This window comes from Callionymus lyra, chromosome 2 (assembly GCF_982586985.1).
Source record: "Callionymus lyra chromosome 2, fCalLyr1.hap1.1, whole genome shotgun sequence".
Taxonomy (NCBI): domain Eukaryota; kingdom Metazoa; phylum Chordata; class Actinopteri; order Syngnathiformes; family Callionymidae; genus Callionymus; species Callionymus lyra.
The window spans coordinates 23,337,118-23,360,443 of record NC_141819.1 but is presented as its reverse complement, the minus strand read 5'-3'; the positions used below and the strand labels follow the sequence as shown (position 1 = coordinate 23,360,443).

The 23,326-nt window shown below is 42.8% G+C and overlaps 2 protein-coding genes across 13 annotated transcripts in view; one reads left to right on the top strand and one right to left on the bottom strand.

Annotated features, from left to right (window-relative positions):
- Nucleotides 1-4,166, top strand: part of camk2g1 (calcium/calmodulin-dependent protein kinase (CaM kinase) II gamma 1) — a 35,609-nt gene extending 31,443 nt beyond the window's left edge. For 6 of the 12 annotated variants that reach the window (XM_087784181.1, XM_087784185.1, XM_087784183.1 and 3 more), the window contains 5 exons: nt 108-248; nt 672-747; nt 812-906; nt 1,861-2,097; nt 2,162-4,166. In XM_087784181.1, the coding sequence (XP_087640307.1) occupies nt 108-248; nt 672-747; nt 812-906; nt 1,861-2,093 (545 nt within the window). In that variant the 3' untranslated portion in view covers nt 2,094-2,097; nt 2,162-4,166. The remainder of the gene's footprint in view (nt 1-107; nt 249-671; nt 748-811; nt 907-1,860; nt 2,098-2,161) is intronic. The other 6 variants (XM_087784192.1, XM_087784189.1, XM_087784184.1 and 3 more) reach the window with 1 other exon arrangement.
- A 1,674-nt stretch (nt 4,167-5,840) lies between these two features.
- On the bottom strand, nt 5,841-22,300 carry LOC148086037 (neurotrypsin-like). Its single transcript, XM_087784179.1, has 14 exons — nt 21,902-22,300; nt 17,081-17,123; nt 13,133-13,375; nt 12,099-12,237; nt 11,861-12,039; nt 11,624-11,771; nt 10,088-10,266; nt 9,678-9,819; nt 9,390-9,610; nt 8,680-8,821; nt 8,335-8,613; nt 8,147-8,269; nt 7,812-8,080; nt 5,841-7,679 (listed from the first exon to the last, which is right to left on the bottom strand). Exons 1-14 carry the CDS (start codon nt 21,974-21,976, stop codon nt 7,201-7,203), a joined length of 2,661 nt encoding a protein of 886 aa, XP_087640305.1. The 5' UTR covers nt 21,977-22,300; the 3' UTR covers nt 5,841-7,200.
- Between the last annotated feature and the right edge of the window lie 1,026 nt (nt 22,301-23,326).

Below are 23,326 nucleotides of genomic sequence, written 5' to 3'. Positions count from 1 at the left end.
CACCCAGCACCAGCTGTTTTCATCAGCCTGACTGCATGTGCGTTTCTTCTTTTGTGTTGTCTCCACTCCACACTTTTTTTTTTTTGACCATCAGTTGTGTGTTTCAGTTCCACCGCATGATGCAAAGCGCGTGGCATGGAACAGCACGGGCAACAGCTCCTGCCCCGACTCTGGTCTGTCCCAGTCGTCTGTCATTGCCGCTCCACTAGGGGGCAACGCTGTCGCTGCTAACGGCAACACTAAGCCGAGTAAGAACACGTCAGCACTTACCAAGCACTCCTGCTTCTACTCACAAACCCACTGCTTTCTCTGCTAGCAAAGTGCCTGTTCTTAACAATGTGTTGACATGAAAAGCACCCTTGTGTTATCGCCACCTAGAGGATTGTCCGAAAACATCAGCCGACGAGAGAATGTGTTGATGGACAGTCCGGTCTAGGGTCCGTCCTCTAATGTAAGACCTGAGAACGCTAAACACCAGGAAGAGTCATGACTGTTCTGTCAACAAGATATTCTCCTGATTCGATGTGTGTTTGTGTGAAACTGATCTGCTACATGGCCGCCATCATGACCAGCGCAGGTTATGATGGCAACACTGAAAGCAGTTTCTCAACTTCTTGTCTGTGGTTCCCATGGTTGACCGTGTGTCCATCTGCGATGTCCCTGTGTTGCAGCTCGTAAACAAGAGATCATCAAGATCACGGAGCAGCTGATCGAAGCCATCAACAACGGAGACTTCGAGGCTTACACGTGAGACCGAACTCCCTCGTTTTCTCCGGCGTCCTCCTGAATTTAACAAGGTTTTCTCCCACAGACGGATTTGTGATCCTGGACTCACCTCTTTCGAGCCGGAGGCTCTGGGGAATCTGGTGGAGGGCATGGACTTCCACAAGTTCTACTTCGAGAACTGTAAGAAGAAGCACTTTTCTTTCCATCGTCTTCCTCCCACAAAGGAGTGAAGCTCGTTCTCTCGCTCAACGTTGTCACACCGGCTTCCTCAGATCTCTCGGTATCTCTGGAGACTTTTTTATTCCTTGGTTCCCTCACAACATCCCGGTTCACCTCCTAAATATACATCTCACTCTTCACAGATTTTTAATTGCCCATCTCTGCATATTAAAATATATTTATAAGAACTTGGTGGGATGCACTGATGGCCACTCCCATGATGCCTTGCTGCACACCGCACCATTTGGCGACGGCTGATTTGTCACAATCATTCTGTGCTTGGATCCTACGTCTATGTTGCTATGGCAACGGGGATCGACGGCTGCGATTGGCTGGCTGGGCGGCAAAGCTTAATGGGATCTATTCGGTCATGTTAGTTGGTTACTGAGAGGGTTGTTGAGGCAGGTTCTAATATTTGTTATTCAATTAAACAAATTAAAAATAAGTGATCACTAATCCATGGATTTAGTTCAATGCCTGAATATATATATATAAATAAACTTTCCATGTTACTTATTTAAATGTTATCTTTATTGAAGTGAGAAGTTCAATTTTTTTTCTTTCAACTATATAGTAGTTTTAATGTGATACTGAGTATTGACTTGATAAACTACTCTTGTCAACCTCAACCCAGAATTTATAAATAATTTAATCAGATTTATTTTTACTTTGACATTTCACTTATTTTACAGCAAAGCAGAGATGATTGAAACTTTTAGTCATTTTGTATCTTCACGATACTAAACAAACATCTGTCTGACCTTTAACTTTAAAGCTCTCGTCCTGCAGAGTCTAACTGAGAAATGTTTGTTTTCAGATCATTTGAGACGACAGCGTTAATGAAATGAAAAACGTTAAAAAGTGGTTTAGCTTTATAATGTTAAACTGAAAGCGTGTCCATGTTTATTCTCCCAGTGCTGAGCAAGAACAACAAGCCGGTGCACACCACCCTGCTGAACCCCCACGTGCACCTGATCGGCGAGGACGCGGCGTGCATCGCCTACATCCGCCTCACGCAGTTCGTGGACTCCACGGGCCGCCCTCGCTCCAGCCAGTCGGAGGAGACCCGGGTCTGGCACCGCCGCGAGGGCAAGTGGCTCAACGTCCACTTCCACTGCTCAGGAGCGCCGGCTGCACCACTCCAGTGATCAGGTGACGCTCGCTCGCTCGCTCGGGCGACGCCGGCGCGCGACTAACGGCGCTCTCTGTCCCGCAGTGGTCCGGAGCCTCCAGTCTGCTGGAGTGTCTGTTTTGGGGGGCAGTTTTATTTTCAGTGTGTTTGAGGAGGTGCGTCCTCTGCGTGGATTGGATCGTGCCGAGAGCCCGGCCGGGCGAGACCGCGTCCCTCTCCACCGTACCACCCAACCCTCCTTTGACCTGCCGGGGTCGGCTGAACTCAAGACTCCGCCCCCCTCCCTCCGTGGGATGATGCATGCATCTGGCGCCTGACCGGAGGGCCCGTCTTTGCCCTCTAGCCCTCCCCCCTCCCCTCCCCCCCTCGGCAGCCATCTTCTTTCTGCCCGTGCGAGATGAGACGTCCCGGGGGAGGCAAGAATTGTGACAGTTATGAATATACCGTGTAAATTATGACTAGATGTTCCAGAGACCACTGAAAACCCAACCAAGCTTTTCTATTTAGCGTAAGTTGATATCGGAGACACATCGGCGTCGGTGGGTCGACCGGGCGGCTCGTGCTCCCGGGAGTTGAGGTTTTCTCGCGGCGCGGATAAACACGGTGAAGTCTGGGAGAGACTTGATGGATGAAGCACCAAAGTGTAGAACTTTAGGCTTTTTACGTGTTTTTGTTTGTGTTCTCGGAGACGATGTTGACGTGCGAGGTCTTTTTTTTTCTCTTTCTTTGCTCCTCCGGTGTGTTTTCGACCTGGTCCCTCTCGTGTTCCTGTGAAGAGCCTCCTCGTTTCTCCGTCTGGTTTTTAAAGGTTTTTATTTAAAAAAGAGGGATTTTTAAATGTGCAAGTTCAATGTGCAAGCTACACGCGTGTCCTGTTGTGTCCTGTTTGGAGGCGAACGCGTGGGCAAAGCGTCTGCGTTTTGCATGTTTGCCCACTGCCTCACCCTCGTCCGACCTTTGACCTCTGTCCCCGTTTCTCCCCCGCCGGTGCCCCCCCCCCCCTCTCTCCGTTTGTACCTGCCGTCGTTCTTCTTGGTCGTGTACGATCACTGTGTGTGGGCGCAGTGTTTGTATAGACCCGTGTAGAGAAGTGTATTATATGTACATCACAGAGACACCGCTCAGATGTTTCCTCACCTTCTGCTCGAGTGTTTGCAGCCACAACTTTATTAGTACCCGCGTCATGACAAAAGCTGTGAGCGGTGTCGTCATATCACATCTGCCTGGTGGTGTTTTTGGCTTTTGTAACATATCTGCGGGACCACGACACCCTCATCTCACTGGCTCCCCCCCCCTCTGACCCCCCGTGTTCCCATGAGCTTCAGTGGTGTTTCTGTCGTTCCCGTGTTCCTGGTTTGAGTTTCTCCGTCGTGTGTACGTTTTTGGCCTGAGCTGGAGTTCTGCACTCTCACACTTATTAAAAAAAAAAAAATCACCGAAAAAAGGGAAAAAAACCTTCACGAAGGCCGGACAGAGACGACACACAACACCCGATTGAATGAACTAAATTATTTCTCAATGTAATCTACCCTCGGTGGTTTTTAAACTTGTGCCTGCGCAGCTTTTTGGGGACGAGCGAGTGTGCAGGTGTGTGTGTGCGTGAGGAGAGCGAGGAATAGTTATATGCATGTTTCAGTTACACATTTCTACCATGTACCTACCTGAATGAGGATGGAGCTCGTGTTAATATATGATATTTGCATCTTTTGAAACAAAGAATTTCCTCCATCTCGAATGTTTAATAGGTGACATGATAAAACGTTTAAAAAAAATAAATAAGCAGTTTTTGTTTTTGTTTTTTAAAGGCGCCGTAGCTTGGTATGAGGCCCTCGATTTTTAGCATTTTCTTTTCGTTTCCTGCGTTGTAATGATATAATATTTGGCTGCGCTTCCTCCCCCAGCCTCACGTGGATGCTGGAGCTATTTCTTTTGTTTTGTTTTTTTGCATGATCATGATGTAAAATGAAATACAACCATGAATTGACGACTATCAAGTGTTTGTCTGAGTGTTAGTTGGTCTTCATCATAGCTTTGTTATTCAAAAACTTGGATCTTGAAAGTATTTAATAAAAATACTATTTCAGCACTGGTTCCTCTCTCCAGCCTCTCTCTGTTACACTCTCTCTCTGAAAACTCTTTTGTTTTGGTTTTCCTTAAAGGAATTATTCACACCTGGGATTCAAGATGGACATAAAAGTATTTATGTGGCCCTCGTGAACTCAAAGCATTTTTGTGTATAAATGCCTTTGATGGACAATTAATTTTAATGCATAACTACAGTATAGCAGGTTCCCCTCCTTATATTTGCCCTTAATGCGTATCTTTTTCCTGAATATAACTTTTTTCAAAACATTGTTTCAATTTACTTCATACCTTTTAATTGTATTTTAGTTTTTTATAGATTTTTTTCAAGATCTTTTGCTATAAATGTCATGGGATCATCTTTTTTTCCTTTTCAATGTTTTTAATTCCTTCTTTCTATTGGCTCGACGGCCCCTTCCCACAGTCACAGTAAATAACGTGGCCCCTGAGGAAATTAAATGGCCCTGCTATAGATCAGTGTCGATGCTGCAGGTTCCAATCTATAATTCTGCAGCTGAGACGAAAACATCTTAAAATCTGGTTATATAATGTTTTAACAGACAATTTAAAGAATGAAAAGTTACATTTTAAATCTCCTCTCAAACAAATTCATAACAAACAGTCGATTTAAATTAATTATGAGCAGACGATTTAAAAACAGACTCTGAAACATCATGTTCAGTCTGTTCGTGGCGGAAGGTTCGCATGAAGCTGCATCTCAAGGAGGACCCACTTGATTTTCAAAATCAAACCAGGTTGCCATGGCGACTGTGTTGCAGCGGACATGCGGTAAACTATCCTGCTGGTCTTTTCAGAATAAACCAAGAACACGTTCGTGGCGCTGCGGCTGTTATTGATGACGTTCAGGCTCGGCTGCAGCGAGAGCCCAGAAGGTCATCGACGTCCATTATTGAAGAAGGTCTGTGAAGTGGGTCACCTCCCCTGGTTTACCGGTCCAGATGATGAACGGCTCCATGTCGTCACGTCACCCTCGTGTGATCCTCAGCATTTGTCACTGAAGGTTGGGCTGATCTTGGGTTTGGATGAGCGACCGAACTGTGACCCTGATGGGTTCCATCACCAGATGCTGGATCAGTCACTGCTGGACGATTACAGCCATTTATACGATGGTTTCTGTCCGTGTGGTCCAGGCCTGGTGGGTCCAGGGGTGTCGAGTCACTTCTGGACCAAGTCGTCAGATTTTCGGCTCATTATGGAGCTTTGCAGCTGCTGGGAATCGAACCCGAACGCAGATTATCGGGACACTGGGGTGAGGAAGAGTCTGGGCTAAGAAGATTTACTGCTCATTGTCTCAAGTCATTAGTGTGTGATACAAACACTCTGGAGTGAGATGATGGATGTTGTTCTTCATCTCGCTGCTCGACAGGATTAGACCTCCAGCGGATCTACTGCGGGTCACAGAGCTGGGGTGGGAGGGGACACCCTGGACAGGAGGCCAGGAAACCCACATCTAGACAACCACTTGCACTTATGGAGAATTACATTTTTCACTGAATAAACTTGTATGTATGAAACTTGTTGTATGATTTATGTATTGTGTATGTTTATTGTTTGGGTAGGAGACCCAGGGCAGACCCAGGGTTGTGTCGCAACTGTCTTAAGAAATAATGTTGTGACGTAACAAAGTTAACGATGACGTCAATTACAGACACAAACGAGAGGTTTTTGATTTCATATTTAATACACAACAATGATTTTTAACACTTAACAACGTGGCCCCAGACGCACGCGCGCGCGCGCGCACTGCGAGGGGACAACACACGTGTGTCTGTACAGGTGGATCACAGGACTTCACTGGATGCGTCACAGAACAGTAGAAAACAAGCGGTCGTTCGGTGGCACCGACAACAGCGCCTCCTGCAGGTCAAAACTACGCACATACATTGGAAATAAACCGCAAAGGGGTTCGAGGCAGGAAAGGGAATCTAACTATCAAACTATCTATCAGACTATCTAGAGGATCGATAAAAAAACACGAGCTTCGATGGCTTGAAATAGTTTTTCCTCTACAAATGTTAAAGGACGACACCAGTGTTTGTGCAGTACTGTTGACTTCTGCTCGACAAAAACTTGTTTATTTAATCCTGAATCTTAGTGAGACCATAGTTTTTAAACACGTAACTGTTCTCATCAGTGATTGGTCGACGGTATCATGTGACTTTTTTTTATTTAGAAACAATCAATATTAATTTTAATTAAAGCTTTTTAGAAAAATAAATAAATCCTACATAAATCACATGCCTATTATTATTATTATTTTTAATTCAATATTTTTCTTCTGTTTTTTCTTCCATGACAGTTAGCCTCACTATGCTAAGCTAGTACATTGATTTAATGCATTTCGGTTTAAGTGTTCTACTTTTATTGATAGCTTCCAAATGTCTTAACAGGGAATTTAGCTTTTTGTTATATGGACTTAAAAACACGTGCTGCCGTTTTAGCAAGTATTAGCAATATTGTTTTCAAGTGGTTTTAAAGTGACTTCTATTAACTAATACTAATGAAATTAAACCAAAAGTTCATAAGTTACACATGAATTTCTGAGCAATATATAATGATGAAAACGAGTCGAGTCCATAGCAAGTAAAGACACCTGTCAACACTAGATACTGCAGAAACACTGGCAGAGTCGCAGACATGGTCGCGGAAAAGAGAAAAGCCCTGATCGACACGTCACATTTCCCATGTATAAAAAAGCATTAAAGGAAGTTCTGTACAAGAAGGAAGATGTCCTGTCCGTCATGATGATGATGTTTAATACTAGAGAGACACAGATATGGATGACGTGGCTGTGAGTCCTCCACCTTCCATTCAATAACATGCTGATTTTTTTGTTCTGGATCACGATGACCTAAGATTAACTGGAGCGTCTGTTCTTGCCTCTGACATGTAAGGACCGGCTCCACACACCCGAGCTGACACACTCACACACCAGATATCTGGAGCACAGAGAGTAAAGTTCATCCTCTCCTGAGGCGGCGGTCACATGGCACTGATGGTCAGCCAATGGCGTGCCTCGCTCAGACCAGAATGTGTGTGTTCTTGTCCTCTGAGCCGTGCACGTGGAGACGCTGACGGTCGTTGGACTGACGCTCCCGTCCGATCTCGTTCATGTCGTTCATCGGGTGGTGGTGAGAGTGTGCGGGACTGTAGGCCTTGTGGTCGCCGCGTGTCACTTCCTCTTCCTCGTCACGGCCCCCCGGGTTCATGACCTCGTCGATCCAGCTCCGGAAGCGACTGACCCGGGTGTAGAGAGCCGGGGAGGACGGGTCGGCGCAGCCGTATCCACCGGCGACGACGCCGGTGAGGACCCATCGGCCTGACTCTGCCTGACACACCAGCCCGCCTCCGGAGTTGCCCTGGCAACCGTCGCCATGGAGCACGCTGGTGTCTGGCGGGCTGCCCGCGCAGAGCGTGCCGTGGCTGGAGAAGCTGTCGCCGTAGTGCTTCTTGCATTGCCATGACGACATGAGAGGGACCCATGACGCAATCACTGAATCTAGCAGAGGATGGACATGTGAAGTATCATATATAAGACATATATTTCTAATCTAATCTGGATCAAAATAAACCATCATTAGCATATTATATATTTAATTTCCCACGTTGTTGACGTCATTGATTCGCTCACCTGCTTCTGACCATCCAGTGGTTACCATGACAACACAGGAGGCGGGAGAACTCCTCCCGGGCGCCAGGTCTGCCGACGGCAGACAAGCCGCGTTGGTGTGACGGTCGAACGTCAAACACTGACCCTTAGAGCTGGGCAGCTTCAGGAGGGCCAGGTCATGACCTCCACTTTCGCCCTTGAACTTCCTGTGGACCACCACACGCTCCGGGGTCAGGGTCTGCTCGGAGGCTCCTAACCTGACCAAGAACCTGGACGGGTCACCGATGTACCTGGGGCGGGAGAGGGAGAGGCTTAGAACCTGGACTGGACTTGAGGAGGATTTCTGACGGACGTACCTGCTGACACAGAACGCGGAAGTGAGCGCCCAGCAGGGGGCGATCAAGGTGCCGCTGCAGAGGGGACCGGCATGTTCTCCTTCGGTCTGGAGCCACACCGACACCTGCCATGGCCACCGGGTCCTAGAGGATACACTTGAACTGTCAGACCCTGACGAAGATTCTGACTCGTCTTCTGATTGTGTTACCTCAGCATGTTGTCATCCAGGTGGCTCCGCCCCTTCCTGTCCGGCTCCTCCATCTTCCTCAAGCCACAGCTGAGCTGGTGAGGAGGGACGTCAGGCGCAGACTTGGGCGGCGTGACGTCACACCTCACTCCCGCGTCCTCCCTCCGTCTGCAGCCCTGGACGCTCAGACCCAGAGACGGACACTCGCCCAGGAAGTCCTCTTTCCCGGTGCACCTGACCTGGTCCAGGTGGATGGGTCCTTTGCCCCGCCCGAACCCAGAGGCAGCTGCCGCTCCTCCGCTGTGAAGCCCGGGACAGAAGTTGTTCGGTGCCGTTCATGACGTCCACGCCGTCATCTGAACCTACCTGTGTCCGAGCTGACGGCACGCCACGCCGGCGTTCAGGTCGTTCCAGCCGGAATCGCAGATGCTCCCCCAGTCGCCATGGAGATAGACCTCCACCCGTCCCTCCTTTCTGCTGCTGCCTCCCACCAGACGCAGCAGAGGACCTACAGAGCATCATCATCATCATCATCTTCATCATCATCATCACCATCAGAGCTCCAACAACACAGACTCTCACTTAACTTCCACTCTCAACACAAGACATTTTTGATCATCCAATAACTAGCTTAAGATGATTGTACAGTTTTTTGTAAATTCCTTATTATGATGTTTTAGGTCATGAATTTTCATGACTTTTGGCAAATACCTTAGTGAGCATTCATTCTTTATTATTCAAATGCATGTTGAGGCCTCATAATCCATCTTTGCACTCGTAATAAACCTTTACCAAACTGTCATTAACATTTTCCATTCTCTTATATAAGCTTTCAAAAACCTACATCATTTCAACAACATGAAATTAGTATTACTATCGACAAGTTAGTTTGCGTATGAAGTGCCATCCCACACAAACAAACCTTCCCACTAATGGTGAGCTGCAAAGCTCCCATAATGCTAAGCCGCCCAGCCAACCAACCACAGCTGTCACCACAAATTAGGTGCTGATTCCCACAAATCCTTGATTTAACATGACCTTTCATGACCTCTTGCTAATGTATTCATGAGTCTGACCTGTAGATGGTGAGATGGCGGGAACCTCGTTGGTCTCCTGGTCGGGTCTCCCTCTGCAGCGGACCCCGGCGTCCTCGCTGTGCGAGCAGTCCGTCCGACCCCATATTCCGTGGCTGCAGTCCAGCAGGGACGTCTCCGACCCCTCGCAGTGGACGTCGTCCAGGAGTATGAGCCCCACCCCCTCCCCGAATGTTCCGTCCGGAGCGACCTCAGCGTGACCCCTGATTGAAGTGTATCAAACTCAGGTGTAAACATCAAAAGAACCATTTACATGCGGAGCCGCCACACCTGTAGCCCAGCTGCCTGCACACCACGCCCGCATGCTGCTGCGTCCAGTGGTCGTCACACACCGTCCCCCAGTCGCCGTTGTGGAACACCTCCACACGACCCTCCCAGGGGTGGTCTCCCCCGACCAGGCGCACCACGCCGTCTGCAGGCAGGTGCACGTCAGTCAGCGACAGTTGATGGTGTTATTCGGGGCGAGAGCAGAGAGTTTTACTTTCAATTATTTATCAGAGACCTAATAAAAGCTTTCAGCTAACAAGTGTTGACAGAAGTTTCCATCTGCTCCGTGCAGCAATGATTTATTGATGTTCAGAGGTTATAAATAGCTGCTTAGCTGTGAGCGTTGTGCATGCCTTCATGAGTGTGTGTTGTTTGTGCGGCTATAATGTGTGTTTGTGTGTGATGGGTGGTACCCGTGTAGGGGCTGCAGGAGACTCCAGCGTCCTCCATGTGGTCACAGTTGTGCTGCTCCCAGTCTCCATGAGGACACTGCTCCAAAAACAGTTCGTTCCCCGAGCACTTGACGGCGTCCAGCAGGATGGGTCCAGAACCTTGACCAAAGTGAGCCCAGGACCAGGCCTTGGCCACACCGCTGACACACACACACACACACACACAAATACACACAAATCAAAGTAAGAAGCAGGAAATCTCTCTCAAACTCCATTAAATTTCTTTAGGAATCCTTTCATCATCATAATCAATATTTTGATTCAAATAAGTTAAACAATATTTGTTCTTCGCGCCACTTAATGCTCCATTTCTGAAAGCAAATATTACACCTATTTCAATAAAAACAAGATGGGAAGAATGTCAGCAAAATACTTCTACATCAAATATAAACAAGTTTCTAGAGGGAATCAAAGTATGAACAACATAATCTTTAGTTTCAAATAAAAATTAAATGTTTTAATTCAGATTTTTTTTTCATCCAAGAACAAATTCCTGTTAAAAATATATTTATACTACATAAGTTGTTATTATTATAATCACATCTAGGATAGAAAGTAAAATTAAATTTTAACACTTAGGTCTCAAAAGAATAAAAACGGCTTTAAAGACAAATCTAAAACACACGATTGTAGTTTGTATTATTTATTATGTCACTTAACTTATTTTTTACGAGTTGATTTGTTGTTTCTTTCTGGTATGAGTGTGTACTATTTATACTACTGCGCTCTGCTTTAGTTCTCGCTACATAGTGTGAGCTGCAGTACCACAAATATCCTCAAGGTGGTGCTGTAACAAAAGCTTAGTGAGGTTCCAAATTGGGATGACATGCATTTTTTTTTGTGTATCTTTATTGTAACAGCAGCTATACTTTCAATGTAGCGTCAAACTAGATATATTAGTACTGAAGGGTAATGCTGAGTGAGCAGTCTCAGACACCTTGATGGATCTACTGACTCCTTCAAGAAACATCTTAAGACGTTTCTATTTGTTCAGGCTTTTCCTTGATTTTCTGGAACTCCTGTTGTGTTATCAGCTTTATCTTGACCTTTAAAGTATATACTTTATTGAATATTGTTTTGATTGTTTAAGCGCTTTGTGACCCTGGTCTGGAAAAGCGCTATATAAATAAAAATGACTTACTTACTTACTTACTTACACCGATGATGCAACATTATGATAGAAACATGATCGATCTAAATGATGAAGTACATTCTCTCCCTTAATGGATAATCATCTTCCCCCCCCATCTGAGATGGACACTGGTTTCCAGGTCTGGCACAGAAGTTGACTGGTATTTTTAAAAGACTTGATTCAAAATAGTCATTTTCTAACATTTGAGTATCTACAACAAAAAGACAATCTTAATAAAAGTAATTTCTTCAGATATCTCCAAGTCAGGAGTGTTGCCAATAAATATCTTAAATGTCCACTTGTGCAATACAACAACACATGCAGTGAGATGCATGTTGGATCTGTGAGGATATATTTGTACACACCCGAACCCCAGTTGTCGACAGACCACGTCTGCGTCCCTATCGTCCCATGCGTCATCACAGACGGACCCCCACCTCCCGGCGTGGAAGACCTCGACTCGACCCTCAAAGTCCTCTTCTCCCCCGACCAATCGGAGAGGAGGTCCACTTCCTGACACCACAGGAAAAAAGAGGACGTCAATGAAGCGAGAAACTAATACAAGAAAAATATTTATCTCTGGACACCAAAGTCACACTGACCTTCCGGTGGCGCGCAGACCACTGCCGCCTCGTTTCCATGGTTACAGTCTCCGGTGACGAAAGTCCTGCTGCGACACGCGCTGACGCTGCCCTCGTCACCACGGCAACCCAGACGCTCATAGTGGAAGAGACCCGAGCCAGAGCCGAACTGGGCCTGCTGCAGCGCCGTGCCGATCTCCCTGTGGAGGACCGCAGTCTTCATCCAGGGTTCACTGCAGCATCAGCATTTGAAACTTACCCCAGACCCATCTGACGGCAGACCACGCTGGCGTCCCGGTCCGTCCAGTGGGAGTCACACACTGCCCCCCACTGACCGTTCAAGTAGACCTCCACCCGACCACTTCCAGACGAGAGGCCGCCGACCAGGCGAGCAGCACCTAGAGACGGAAGTTAATCAAAATATCAGTTTAAATACAATAAATAAACATCTGTTTTCTAAATGTGTTGTATAATAATAATATAATGTGTGCATAATGGATATATGGAAGTATATATCTATATATAATAATATATATATATATATATATCTATAATATAGATATATATATATAAATATATGTATATTATAGACTGATCAGTCTATAATCAGGTTCAATGGTTGAATTTAAAATGTACAAGGGTTTATTTCTTCTTTTATATATTTAAATGTGGATTAATAAATATTTCTGTATCAAAAAATATTTAGGAATTTTATTTTATCTTTAACTTGAATTTAATCATTTCTATAATAAAATGTTGAATTTGTTTAGTTTTTAAGTACTTAATTTAAGAAATGAAATTTACCACATGATGTGATATTCCATTTGATATTCTAATTCAATTTTTTTATTTGAAGCCTTTGAAGTAAAATGTAAAAATGGTGGCAATATTATACCAACATTTTTATATCAAATTAAAATAATATCAAACTGTGTTTTAAGAAATTCCTTAATTTTGAAAACATTTATTTTATTTAATCATTTTAAAAAAACAATGCAAATTTTACCTTTCAATATTTAAATATTTAAATGATTATTCAATTTGAAAAATAATGTAATGCTTAACCCCTGTGTTGTCTCTGGGTCAAGGTGACCCAGTGTATTTGAACACAAGGGTTAAAAAAAATTATAAAGAAAAATTCAAAGTTTCAAAATTTTAAATGTTCAATTTTCCGATGGAAATCATAACTTCCGTAGCAACCGTTTCATGTCCAAGTGTCTGCTGACACCAGCTGATATTATATCAATAAAGTTCTACCTAATCTAACCTATAGGTATCTGTGATATCACTCACCCTGGTGACAGTCGCAGTAGGCCCAGCCGATCGCTCCAGTGTTCTGTCTGAAGAAGCACCATGGGTTCGATTCCCGGTCGGGGTTCCTGCAGTAGTTGTGATCCGCGAGTCCTCGACCCGGGTACTGCATGACGTAGTCGGGGAACTCGGTCCACTTGAGACAAGGGACTCCAGAATCCGTCTGGGACACGGTGCCATTGTAGTACCCCAGCTCGGTGAAGCCCTCGGAGCAGGACAGAGGAACTGCAGGGACAGAGAGTCGGGATTTGAATCGACACAATGTTCATGTGGAGAGGAATGATTCCAGTGGTGGAGAATTGATGAATCACTTTATTCCTGTGTCACAATTCTATCAGAGCAGACTTACAATGCTGCCACGGCAGGATCACGATTCGATTTACCACCACTTCCATTTTCACACTCCAAGAGCTCTTGCTCATCACCGTGGAAACCGAACTTACGGTAATCCTCTCGGTGAAGAGGGAATATGTGAAGGAATTTAAAGACGGAAGCACATCTAAAATTAGGCCAAGGAAAGCTTTATTCCTTTTCTTAAACGCATGGAAAATATTTAGATAGCCATTAAATTATGACCAACAGCTACATGTGATTGTGCAGTAATTGTTAGTTCTAACCATCAAGATATTTGGGGGATTTTAAATTAAGAATGCATACAACACTGAGCTGTCAACTTTGTTATTTAACCAGTTACAGTATGATAAGCTTCTGGCTAGTAATGATATGTTGTATAACAGATGATGATACATGTTTGTCTGATCGAGGGCCACAATGTGGAACTTTTGAATAGATAGAATCATTTTGCTAAAGTGTTTTAGACATCAGATTGTCTGTCATCACACCGAAATCATTGAAAAGTTTGAATAATCTGATACAGTTTGGTGATGTTCCTCAGATATTAGAACAAAAGAATATATGTTTTAGATAAAATATTACATTTTTTTTTAAATTTAACTTAAATGGAAAATAGTGATTAAGTATAACACAATAACTAGTTAATTTCATTTTCTCCTGTTTGTTCCCTTATGGGTTGGCGGGGGGTTGGAGCCTATTCCAGTTTCTTCGGGAGAGAGGCGGGGGACACCCTGGACAGGACGCCAGTCTGATGTAGAGCACAAAAAGACACACAACCATTCACACACACATCATACCTACGGACAATTTCCCCAAGTTCCCAAACAACCCTTTCTATGTTTTTGGATTGTGGGAGGAAACCGGAGTGTCCGGATTAAACCCACGCAACACGGGGAGAACATACAAACTCCACACAGAAAGGTCGCAAACCTGCAACCTTCTGTGAACGATCGCACTAACTACTGTGCCACAACAATAGTAATAACAAATATATATAGTCATGTACTGTTACAGTTGTTCATAAATATTTGTAATTTGGCACATTAACACTAATTGTCTAATGTTGTATCATTGTTTCAAAGCATCCATTTTCAATGAGGACAGTGTGTTAGCTTGTTGCTATTAGAGAGCGAGTGTATTTCTGTCCTTTGTTTTTCTGCAGCTTCTTTGTTTTCCTCTCCTGCTGCTCTAATGATTTGTTATTTTCTATCCTCCATCAATCATATGTAATGTAGAACAAGAATGATTTTAATAATATTCACACTCTTCTTATCGCTCCCTGGTACTTGTTGTGTTTCCAGGCCAGACCATAATGATTAATGGCACAGATGCTTGACTAACCACCAGCCGTCTTATCTCTGTGACACACACAGCTTGTGCATCTTGGATTAATATTCCGTCTTCACGCACAAATTCATCTGAGTCAGACGCCTGTGAACACTCACCCGGACAGAGAAGAAAGTCTCACTGTCCAAGAGAAAATGAGGATTCTTTGCCCTGAAGCTGTTCTGATAGAAAAAAATCTTTTGGAGGTTGGCTGAACTCAAATCTGACTGAAGGTGCAATATTGCTTTGTGCAGATCCCTGAGGGCGTTGACCCGTCAACCCTTGCTGACACTGCACTGGTCACACACACACACACACACACACACACACACACACACACACACACACACACACACACACACACACACACACACACACACACACACACACACACACACACACACACACACAGTGATTAATTTAGTCATGGCAGTGAATCATTTATTGATGCTACAACTGAAACTTAGTTTTCTTAGTTTTTCACCAGTGTTGGTTAGTGACGTTCTTTTTTTTTAATCCTCTTTCTACTTTGTTCTTTTGTGGTTTTTGTGGACTGTTTTCTGATCATAAATAACAGCTTTTCAATTGGTATTTTGGAGGGCTGTGAGAAGTTTAACTTGCTTACTTTGGTTTAGCATCATCTCAATCACAGTCACGGCTCAATGTAATGTAGGAAGAACATTCCTCCATGTTTTTTTTTTGTTTTTTTTGCCATTTTTCTGGACATCTGAACTTATATTTTTTTAGCGGCAGAATCTTCCAAGAGTTTTGGTTTGCATCTCTTTCCTGTCAGACACTGGTCCACTTCCTGCGAGCTAGCGAGCTACAAGCGACTTGCTAACACGCACAAAAAGCCAGGTCGACAAAGAAATTGACATCATCACAGGTGGTGTGTTTAAGGTACAATCGGAAACTTGATAATCCGAAGATCAATGCAGTTTGCATGTTGTATGTTCATTTTAAACAGTATTGAGTAGTATGACTGTGATATTAAAGGATTACAAGGAAGACGCAGCTGATTCAATGCTCTTAATTTGAAAGGCTGGAATTTATTTTCTTCTTCTAAATGACGTTTAAAGAAATTACAGAAAATTTAAGGGATAAAACTCGATTGAATGCAGCTCAAGACTGGAGAAACCCCCACTATGGATGTCGCCGCTGTCGTGTCATAATGTTGTATATTAAAAAACCTGCCTCATGTTGCCTCTGATTGGTTGATCGTGCGTGGTGCCTTCCCTTCTTCTGTGTTCTAGTTTTATGTAAAAGTACCAAAGTTTATAATCAGTAAAAAAAAAATAATGTTGTGATTGTCACACTCAAAGTTTGACAATGGCAGCTCTGTATCATATTATATTCAATTCAATTATTTTCTTAACTACAATTTTTTTGTGGCTCCACTAGCGCCCCCTGGTGGCTACTACTTTGAAAAGCACTGAGCTAGACAATCTCCCTCTTTACTTAGAGTAGTTAAGTTAAGAAGATGTAGAATGTTCAAGCTTTCAAACGAAGCCATCAGGATGAATCTTTCATTAGGTAAAAGAGTAACATCGTAAAGTTTCTCCGGGTCTGTGTTTATCTTCCTCACTTGTGGACAGTAGATCCTGCCCTCCAGGTCCCAGTACGAGCCACCGTCCAACCAATTGAATTCATCAACACCTGCAGTGATCCGACACACAAAAAACGCTGGTGTGTAACACCCTCCTCATCGCTGCCACCACAGTACTCTCCCCATCGCCATGGGAACACTCAGCTTCTCTGCTCCCATAATCCATTACCCAGCCACAATGAGTATTTGACACGCTTCACACTTGGAGGTTTGCTGTATTTAGAGGGGGGTGGTTGGTTGTGTGGCAATGATTCACAAAAACACACACATTTTTTTTACAGATGATGATACATCCAAGAGCATGTGAGTGTGACTCCTCTCCTGTGGAATGAAACAATGACAATATATTCTATAAACCAGGTGTGCAAGTGGCGTTTAGGATCCTATATTACAGCGAGGGAGGAGGAGGCGTCTCCTGCCCCACCCCCACCACGACCACCTCTCAGGGAGAAAGATGCCAGAGGGAGTGTAGGCGCAGAGCTGGAGCCGTCGGATGGAGACGAGGCAGAACAGAAAGAAAAGGTTTCACGGCTGAGTCAGAATGTAGGTTAAATGTGTGGAAGGAAAAGACGTATGAAAACGAAGGGATGAGGTGGGAGGAGAAGCGAAGCGATGAGAGCGTACGGTCGATGACCTCCACCTACCTGAGTTCTGCACCTCATTTAAGTAACTGTCCTCAGTCAGCACCTGAAGACGACAGGAAGCAGCGGGTCAGACGAGAAACAACAACAGTCTTGTCCAAAAAAAAGTCAGGCTGGAAACAAACAACTCTGGGTATCGGCAGGAATCAGATGATCAGTTGATCACGATACAAGGGCTACAGTCGAGTATATTAGAAAACTGTAGGATGATAAACTGTATTTGTAGTATCTTTTCGAATACTCCTCATGAAGTCATGGAACATCAGCTTTGAAAGCAGCTGGAGCCGACTGTATCCTCTTGTCCTCAGTCATCGTCCAGGATTTTATTCTTCCGTTTAGCTGTGGAGGTCGTAATGACTGCTGCTGTCTAGCGTCAGAAGATTAATTCCAACACAAAAATTAACAAACGCTGCAACTAATTGCATGTTAATTGTAAATATAAAAAGAAAATGTATATATTTGTGTTATTACTATTTTATGAACGATCATGAAATGAATGTCTTTTAATTATTATTAAGCCTATGAAGTAAAAAAGGAAATTCTAAAACATTTAACAATCATTACATTTCTGTTGAATATCAATGTCTAAAATCGCAGTATTTCCGTGTATTGATATTTTCTCGAACAACAACAGAAATATGATGGAATCCACCGCAGACTAAGGAATCGAGCAGCCTTGAAACAACCCTGTTTTCAATCTGATCTTAATTTGAGTTCAATACACATCCGATCTCAAAAGACTGTGAGCGACAGAAGATCTGCGGAGAATGACTTTGTTATATTTCGAGCTCACGGGGGAAATAAATGTCATGACAGCGAGTGAAAAACTCTTCTGTTAAATTATAAATGTACTTAAAGACAGAGAGTAAAGCTCCATAGACGACACGTGTGACACACAATCTCAGCAGTTGATCCACACAAACATTTATCACAGCAACACAACAAGAGCTTCTCTCCACTGTTGATACGACGCCTGATGATCGGTGTGAGGTTCAGTCAGTCAGGAAGACACATGCAGGTGTAAACAAATAGTAGTAGACAGCGACAGATGACAGACATGAAGGTGTTTGTTTCACTCGCTAGAAATCAGGTCACATCCTCCACAAGTCAGCGAACACACACACCTAGTACACACTCACGCTGGGCGACGATGAAAGGTGACATTTACACTCTCAGAAAAGAGAGACCTACAAAGGTGTCGCGTACAGACGCACACCAACATGGTCCCCGAAGACCCCTTAGATGAATTCCATCAGAGCAGAACCGGGTGACCTGTGACCCGAACAAGGTGCTCATATCTCCAAACGTTTCCATGTTCCTGCAGCAATTTCTGCTCTAATCATTTGTGACTCGCAGATGTGTCCACCCTGACACACACACACTGCAACGGTGAGCTAGAAGGAACTCAACTACTTGTTCAGCTACTTGAACTGCTTTCTGTCAAGTGAGTTTTGTTTCTTAGGTTTTTTTGAGTTTTTTTTTCGTGTCTTCTTCTGTACATTTGCGTTTTATGTCAATGTCTTTGTTTTGGTGTGTGTGCTGCGCCTGCCTCACACTCTCTGTCTCTCCTCCCCCACTCCTTCTCTCGCCCTCCCCCTGTCTCCATTCTCCCTTCCAGTCGGTCACAGCAGAAGACTGGTTCTGATCAAGGTTTCTGCCCGTTAACAAGAGAGTTACTCCTTCGCTTCCGTCACTCTCTGTGATTGTCTGAGAACTGTTTTTCTCTTCTTTTATATAGTGTTAATTTAACAGTAACGTGTCCTGAGATAACTCTGTTATGATTTCTATAATTTAATATAATTACAGTCAATGTTTGTGTTTATGTTGCACTTCTCTTAACCCTTGTGTTGTCTCTGGGTCAAAGTGAACGACCTTCATCACTGCATATGTATTTATGGAAGCTCTGGAAGGTCACCTTGACCCAGAGATAACACAAGGGATACCACAAACACATTTGTCTTCAGACCTCCGGGTCACCTTAACCCAGAGAGAATATAAGGTTTGACATTAATGTGTAACTTGTGTGTGTCTGTACATGTGTGTGTGTATCAGTCTTGTGTGAATTTGTCTTTTGTTTGTGTTTGTTCAAGTCAATGTCATTTTGACATGTGATAAAAACATGAGTGCATTTTGTGTGCTTCTCCTTTTATATGTTTTCAATGCCTTCAATATCTGTGTGTGTATTTGGTTCTCTTTTTTTTAATTTCTGTTTCATATGTTTTATAATGTATCTCCAGTATTTTCGTTCACTCTCTGGAAGTATGTGTGTGCGCTTGTCTTGAGTTTTTGTGAAAATGTATTGATGTATTTTTGACCTTTGTCTTGTTGATTGAAGATAACTTTTCATTAAAGATTTTTATGTTTGTATCTGCTTTATGCGTTTCAACTGTTTGAATGTAAATCAATGGCTAAACAATCAAACCTATCTCACGAATGTATAATTCAATGCTGCTTCGTCGAATAAATCTAATGTAATCTAATCCCTCACAGAGAGAAGTCTGTGTCGAGGAGCCAGGACTACTTGAATTTCCACTTGTGTTCCAGTGAAGAAAATGATGATCGATTCCTCTTGCGTTTATTAACTAAAAAAGGTGTAGTACATTGTGATGGGAATTGCTCAGTCTCTTTAGTGCGCCACATATTCTGTTCCCGCTCAACAGTCAGTTTGTTCGTCTCCCTTTTGGCTCCTTGTTGATTTATTTCCATTTTCTCTTAGTATCAGCGTTCTCACTTCACCTGGGAGGCTGTTTTCTCTTTCCCAGTGTTTGGTGCTTTTTTCGATAGCTCGTAAAAAAGTACAGATACAGGGAGGAGTATGTAATGGCTGGGCGGAAGATATGGTGCGGACAATACCTGATGAATTATCCAATTATTTAAAGTCAAAGCATTTTATAATGAGTCTCTTGATATGGCAAGAACGCTTGGAACCTCCTGATAAGAAAACCATTAACCTTTTGTCTCTAAAGGCCAAGACAAGCCTTGACTGTGTTTCTTTCTGAAGGCTCTACTATTTTTAGGTTTGTTTAGACAGAATACTGACACAATGAATAAACATTACAGAATTTTGAAAACTCCAGCATTTGATCGAGTGTTTTCAATGTGTTTGCGAGAAACATTGTCTGGAAGAAAACTGTGAAACATCCTGAACCAACAACTTTTGTTTGATAACATTATTATATGAGATACTATGTAGGACAGGTTTCTACTGTTGTAGCTTGTGACCCGTAAACAGAACAGCTTTTGTTAAAGGCAGTTTTGAACTGATAACCTTTCAAATATGTCTCATATGGGGTCACTCTGTTAAAGTGATAGTTCACCCAAAATTCAAAACAAGCTTGAAATATAGACAAGCTCAATTATTTCAGAACAATTCCTCTTGTTGAGGCTTCAATACGAGATGGACGCTACAGACGAGCAGTACGGAGGTATCTGGATGTTTTTAAGTGTATTTTTGGACGAAGATGAAGACGAAGACAACTGAGCTCAAGTCGCTACATTAAAATGAACAATCATTTTTGTCTATGACTATAAAAATAAACAGAATACTCTGAAAATAATGCCAACCCTTAGTCGACACGGGGGTGAGGAGAAAATGTTTTTTGGTGAACTAAAACTTTAAGACCACAGCTGAGAAGACACAGATTTAATATTGTTGTAACACACTAAAACACTGAGCTGGTCATCAGAGTCAAATTGAATAGGATATTTTTGTCATATGTAGCCAAAATAATTTTTAAAGTAAATTCAGTTACCATTACACTCTAACATAGGGGTCCCTAACATTATTTGGACCACGGACCGGTAGTATGTCAGAATTATACCGACATGTATTATACCGACTTTAAGATTAAAGAAAAAAGGAAAAATTAATCGTATATAGTTTGTGTTTCACTCATTTTCACGAGTTTACACGTTCATTTATAAAAAAAACCTTCAAAAATCACAACCAATTTTACTTCAGAGGAAATACCAAAACCAAACACATTTCAGTAGGAATCAGTGTCAGAAGGTATGAACCGAAAGACCGGACCTGTAACGTTTTAAAGATGGCAAAACTAGATTTTCTACCATATTTAAAAGATTACATCTGAATTATTTGAACATCTCATGAAGCAACATAAGTTACAAAAGTTTTCTTTTTCTTTTTCACAGACAATATGAACAAATAAATGACATTTATCTCAAAAAAACGAATATGAGCAAAATATATATTTTTTAATTTAACATCTAGAGGAGTGTTTGAGTTTAACTAATAATATCTTACCTTTTTGATGTTTTAGTTGAACTGCTCTGAGGTTTAAAATACACATAATTAGCTAAAACTGCTAATTAGCTTGACATGTAGCTACATGAAGCTAATACTTTAATAAATGTCGCTGGACTTCAACTCTTGACCAACAGATAAAACAAAAACATGTTCCTTAAATCTCCTCGGATCTCTGTCCGTCCTCCTTACTTGACTGACCGACTGTGACAAGCGTCACTCGGCCGCACCGGGTTCATGTTCAAACCACCGCGGGGGGAAAAGCGCCGACAACCGGCTGTGATCTTGATCCCCCGCCGGGAGGGGTCGCGGGGAAAACCCCGCCAGAAAGAAACAACCTTGACCTCTTAATTGAACAAAGACATTCAATTGACTCTTAATTGGCTGAAGCTGGTGTGAAGTGAAGCGCGCGACACTGAAGCAACTCTTCATTGTCCTGAGGTCAACCCGGGGAAATAATGTTCCCTATAAACGGATTTAAACGTTTTTGTCGATCATCTTACACTAGTATTAACAAATGTATCGTTCAATCATCATCATCAACGGTGGAGGAGACGTACCTCCGCGCACAGCGGCAGCCAAAAGAAGGCGGATCCGATCAAGTGCAACATTTTCCGGCTGCTGAGATCCATCATCCCCGCTCGGTGTGTCCGCGTCAGAGCCAGAGGACCCGCTGCTCTTCCATCTCCGTCTGCAGACCTGGACCTGGATCTGCTGGTGCTGATGAGGGTGATGGAGGTTTAACGCACGGAGAGACGGGGTGCGGCACTAAACACACACTCTCACGCACACACACACACACACTCCGCCAATCCTGACTGAAATAACGGTGAGCTCTGCAAAAAAAAAAAAAAAGGGATGGCACAATTGTCTCTCTTCCTTTCTTTGCCTCCATTCTTCCTGTCACCACAGATTCACTCTTTCTTTCTTCTTTAAAATAAAAATAAAAAATTCAGACTAAACAAAGCATCATTAAAACATTTGTCCCCAGTAGAAGAAAATAATTAGCCACAAATGTAACATTCTAAATGGTATTTTAATAAATATATACCTGTTGTTACAATTATATATATATATATATATATATATATATTAATCAAAAAGCCTATCAAATGAACTCCAGAGGAGGCAATAAATAATTACATATACGACACGATATGTCATGTCAATGTCATAGATGCAATATCAATAGTCTATCCTCGATCAAATATTATATCGATCGTCATTAAAGTGAATTATAATGATATGTGTGTGATGATAGTCAAGTAAGTGACTTTATTTTTATTGTGAAATTGTCAAAGAAATTTAACTAAAATGTGCCAGAAAATCTGTTAAATTAAGACGACTGTTGGTCTTCTCTTAAAAACCCACCAGCTATACTCCATAGATCTATTTAGTCTCTAGAATTACTCCAAGAGTGTCCTAATGTTGACAGTCACATTCATGCAGAAAGTAAGAAATTGTTTTTTCAAACTCTAGGCCATATACGGCCAACCAAGCCCTGTAATGTGGGCCCGCCGGATCTCAAACATTATAGGAGATGAATGTTTATATTTAATTTTATATTTGTGTTCAAGATAAGGAACATTAACCATGTACAGAGAAGAAGAATGAAGTAGATGTTGAAGAAAAGTGAAGATTCAAACTTCCTTTTAATTTTGTTCTGCCCGCAACCTCAACTTCCCTTTTGATTTGATACTTTTGAAGAAACTATAAGAGATTAAAAAAAAGTTATCACACCCTTTTGTACTTATTATTCCATCATCTTCTTTTCTTACCCACCATAAGAACAAGATAAGGACTGGGTCAAGCTTTAATGCAACACCACATACAATCAACAATCTTTTTTTTTTCTTTTTCATTTTTCTATCTTAAGGGCTAACCTTAAGATACCTCTGCTGCTGTCTATTCTTTACTCTTCCCTTTAAGAGTGTACATGTTTTTTATAGCCACAGTATGTACCTCTATATTCTTGCTTTCCTCGA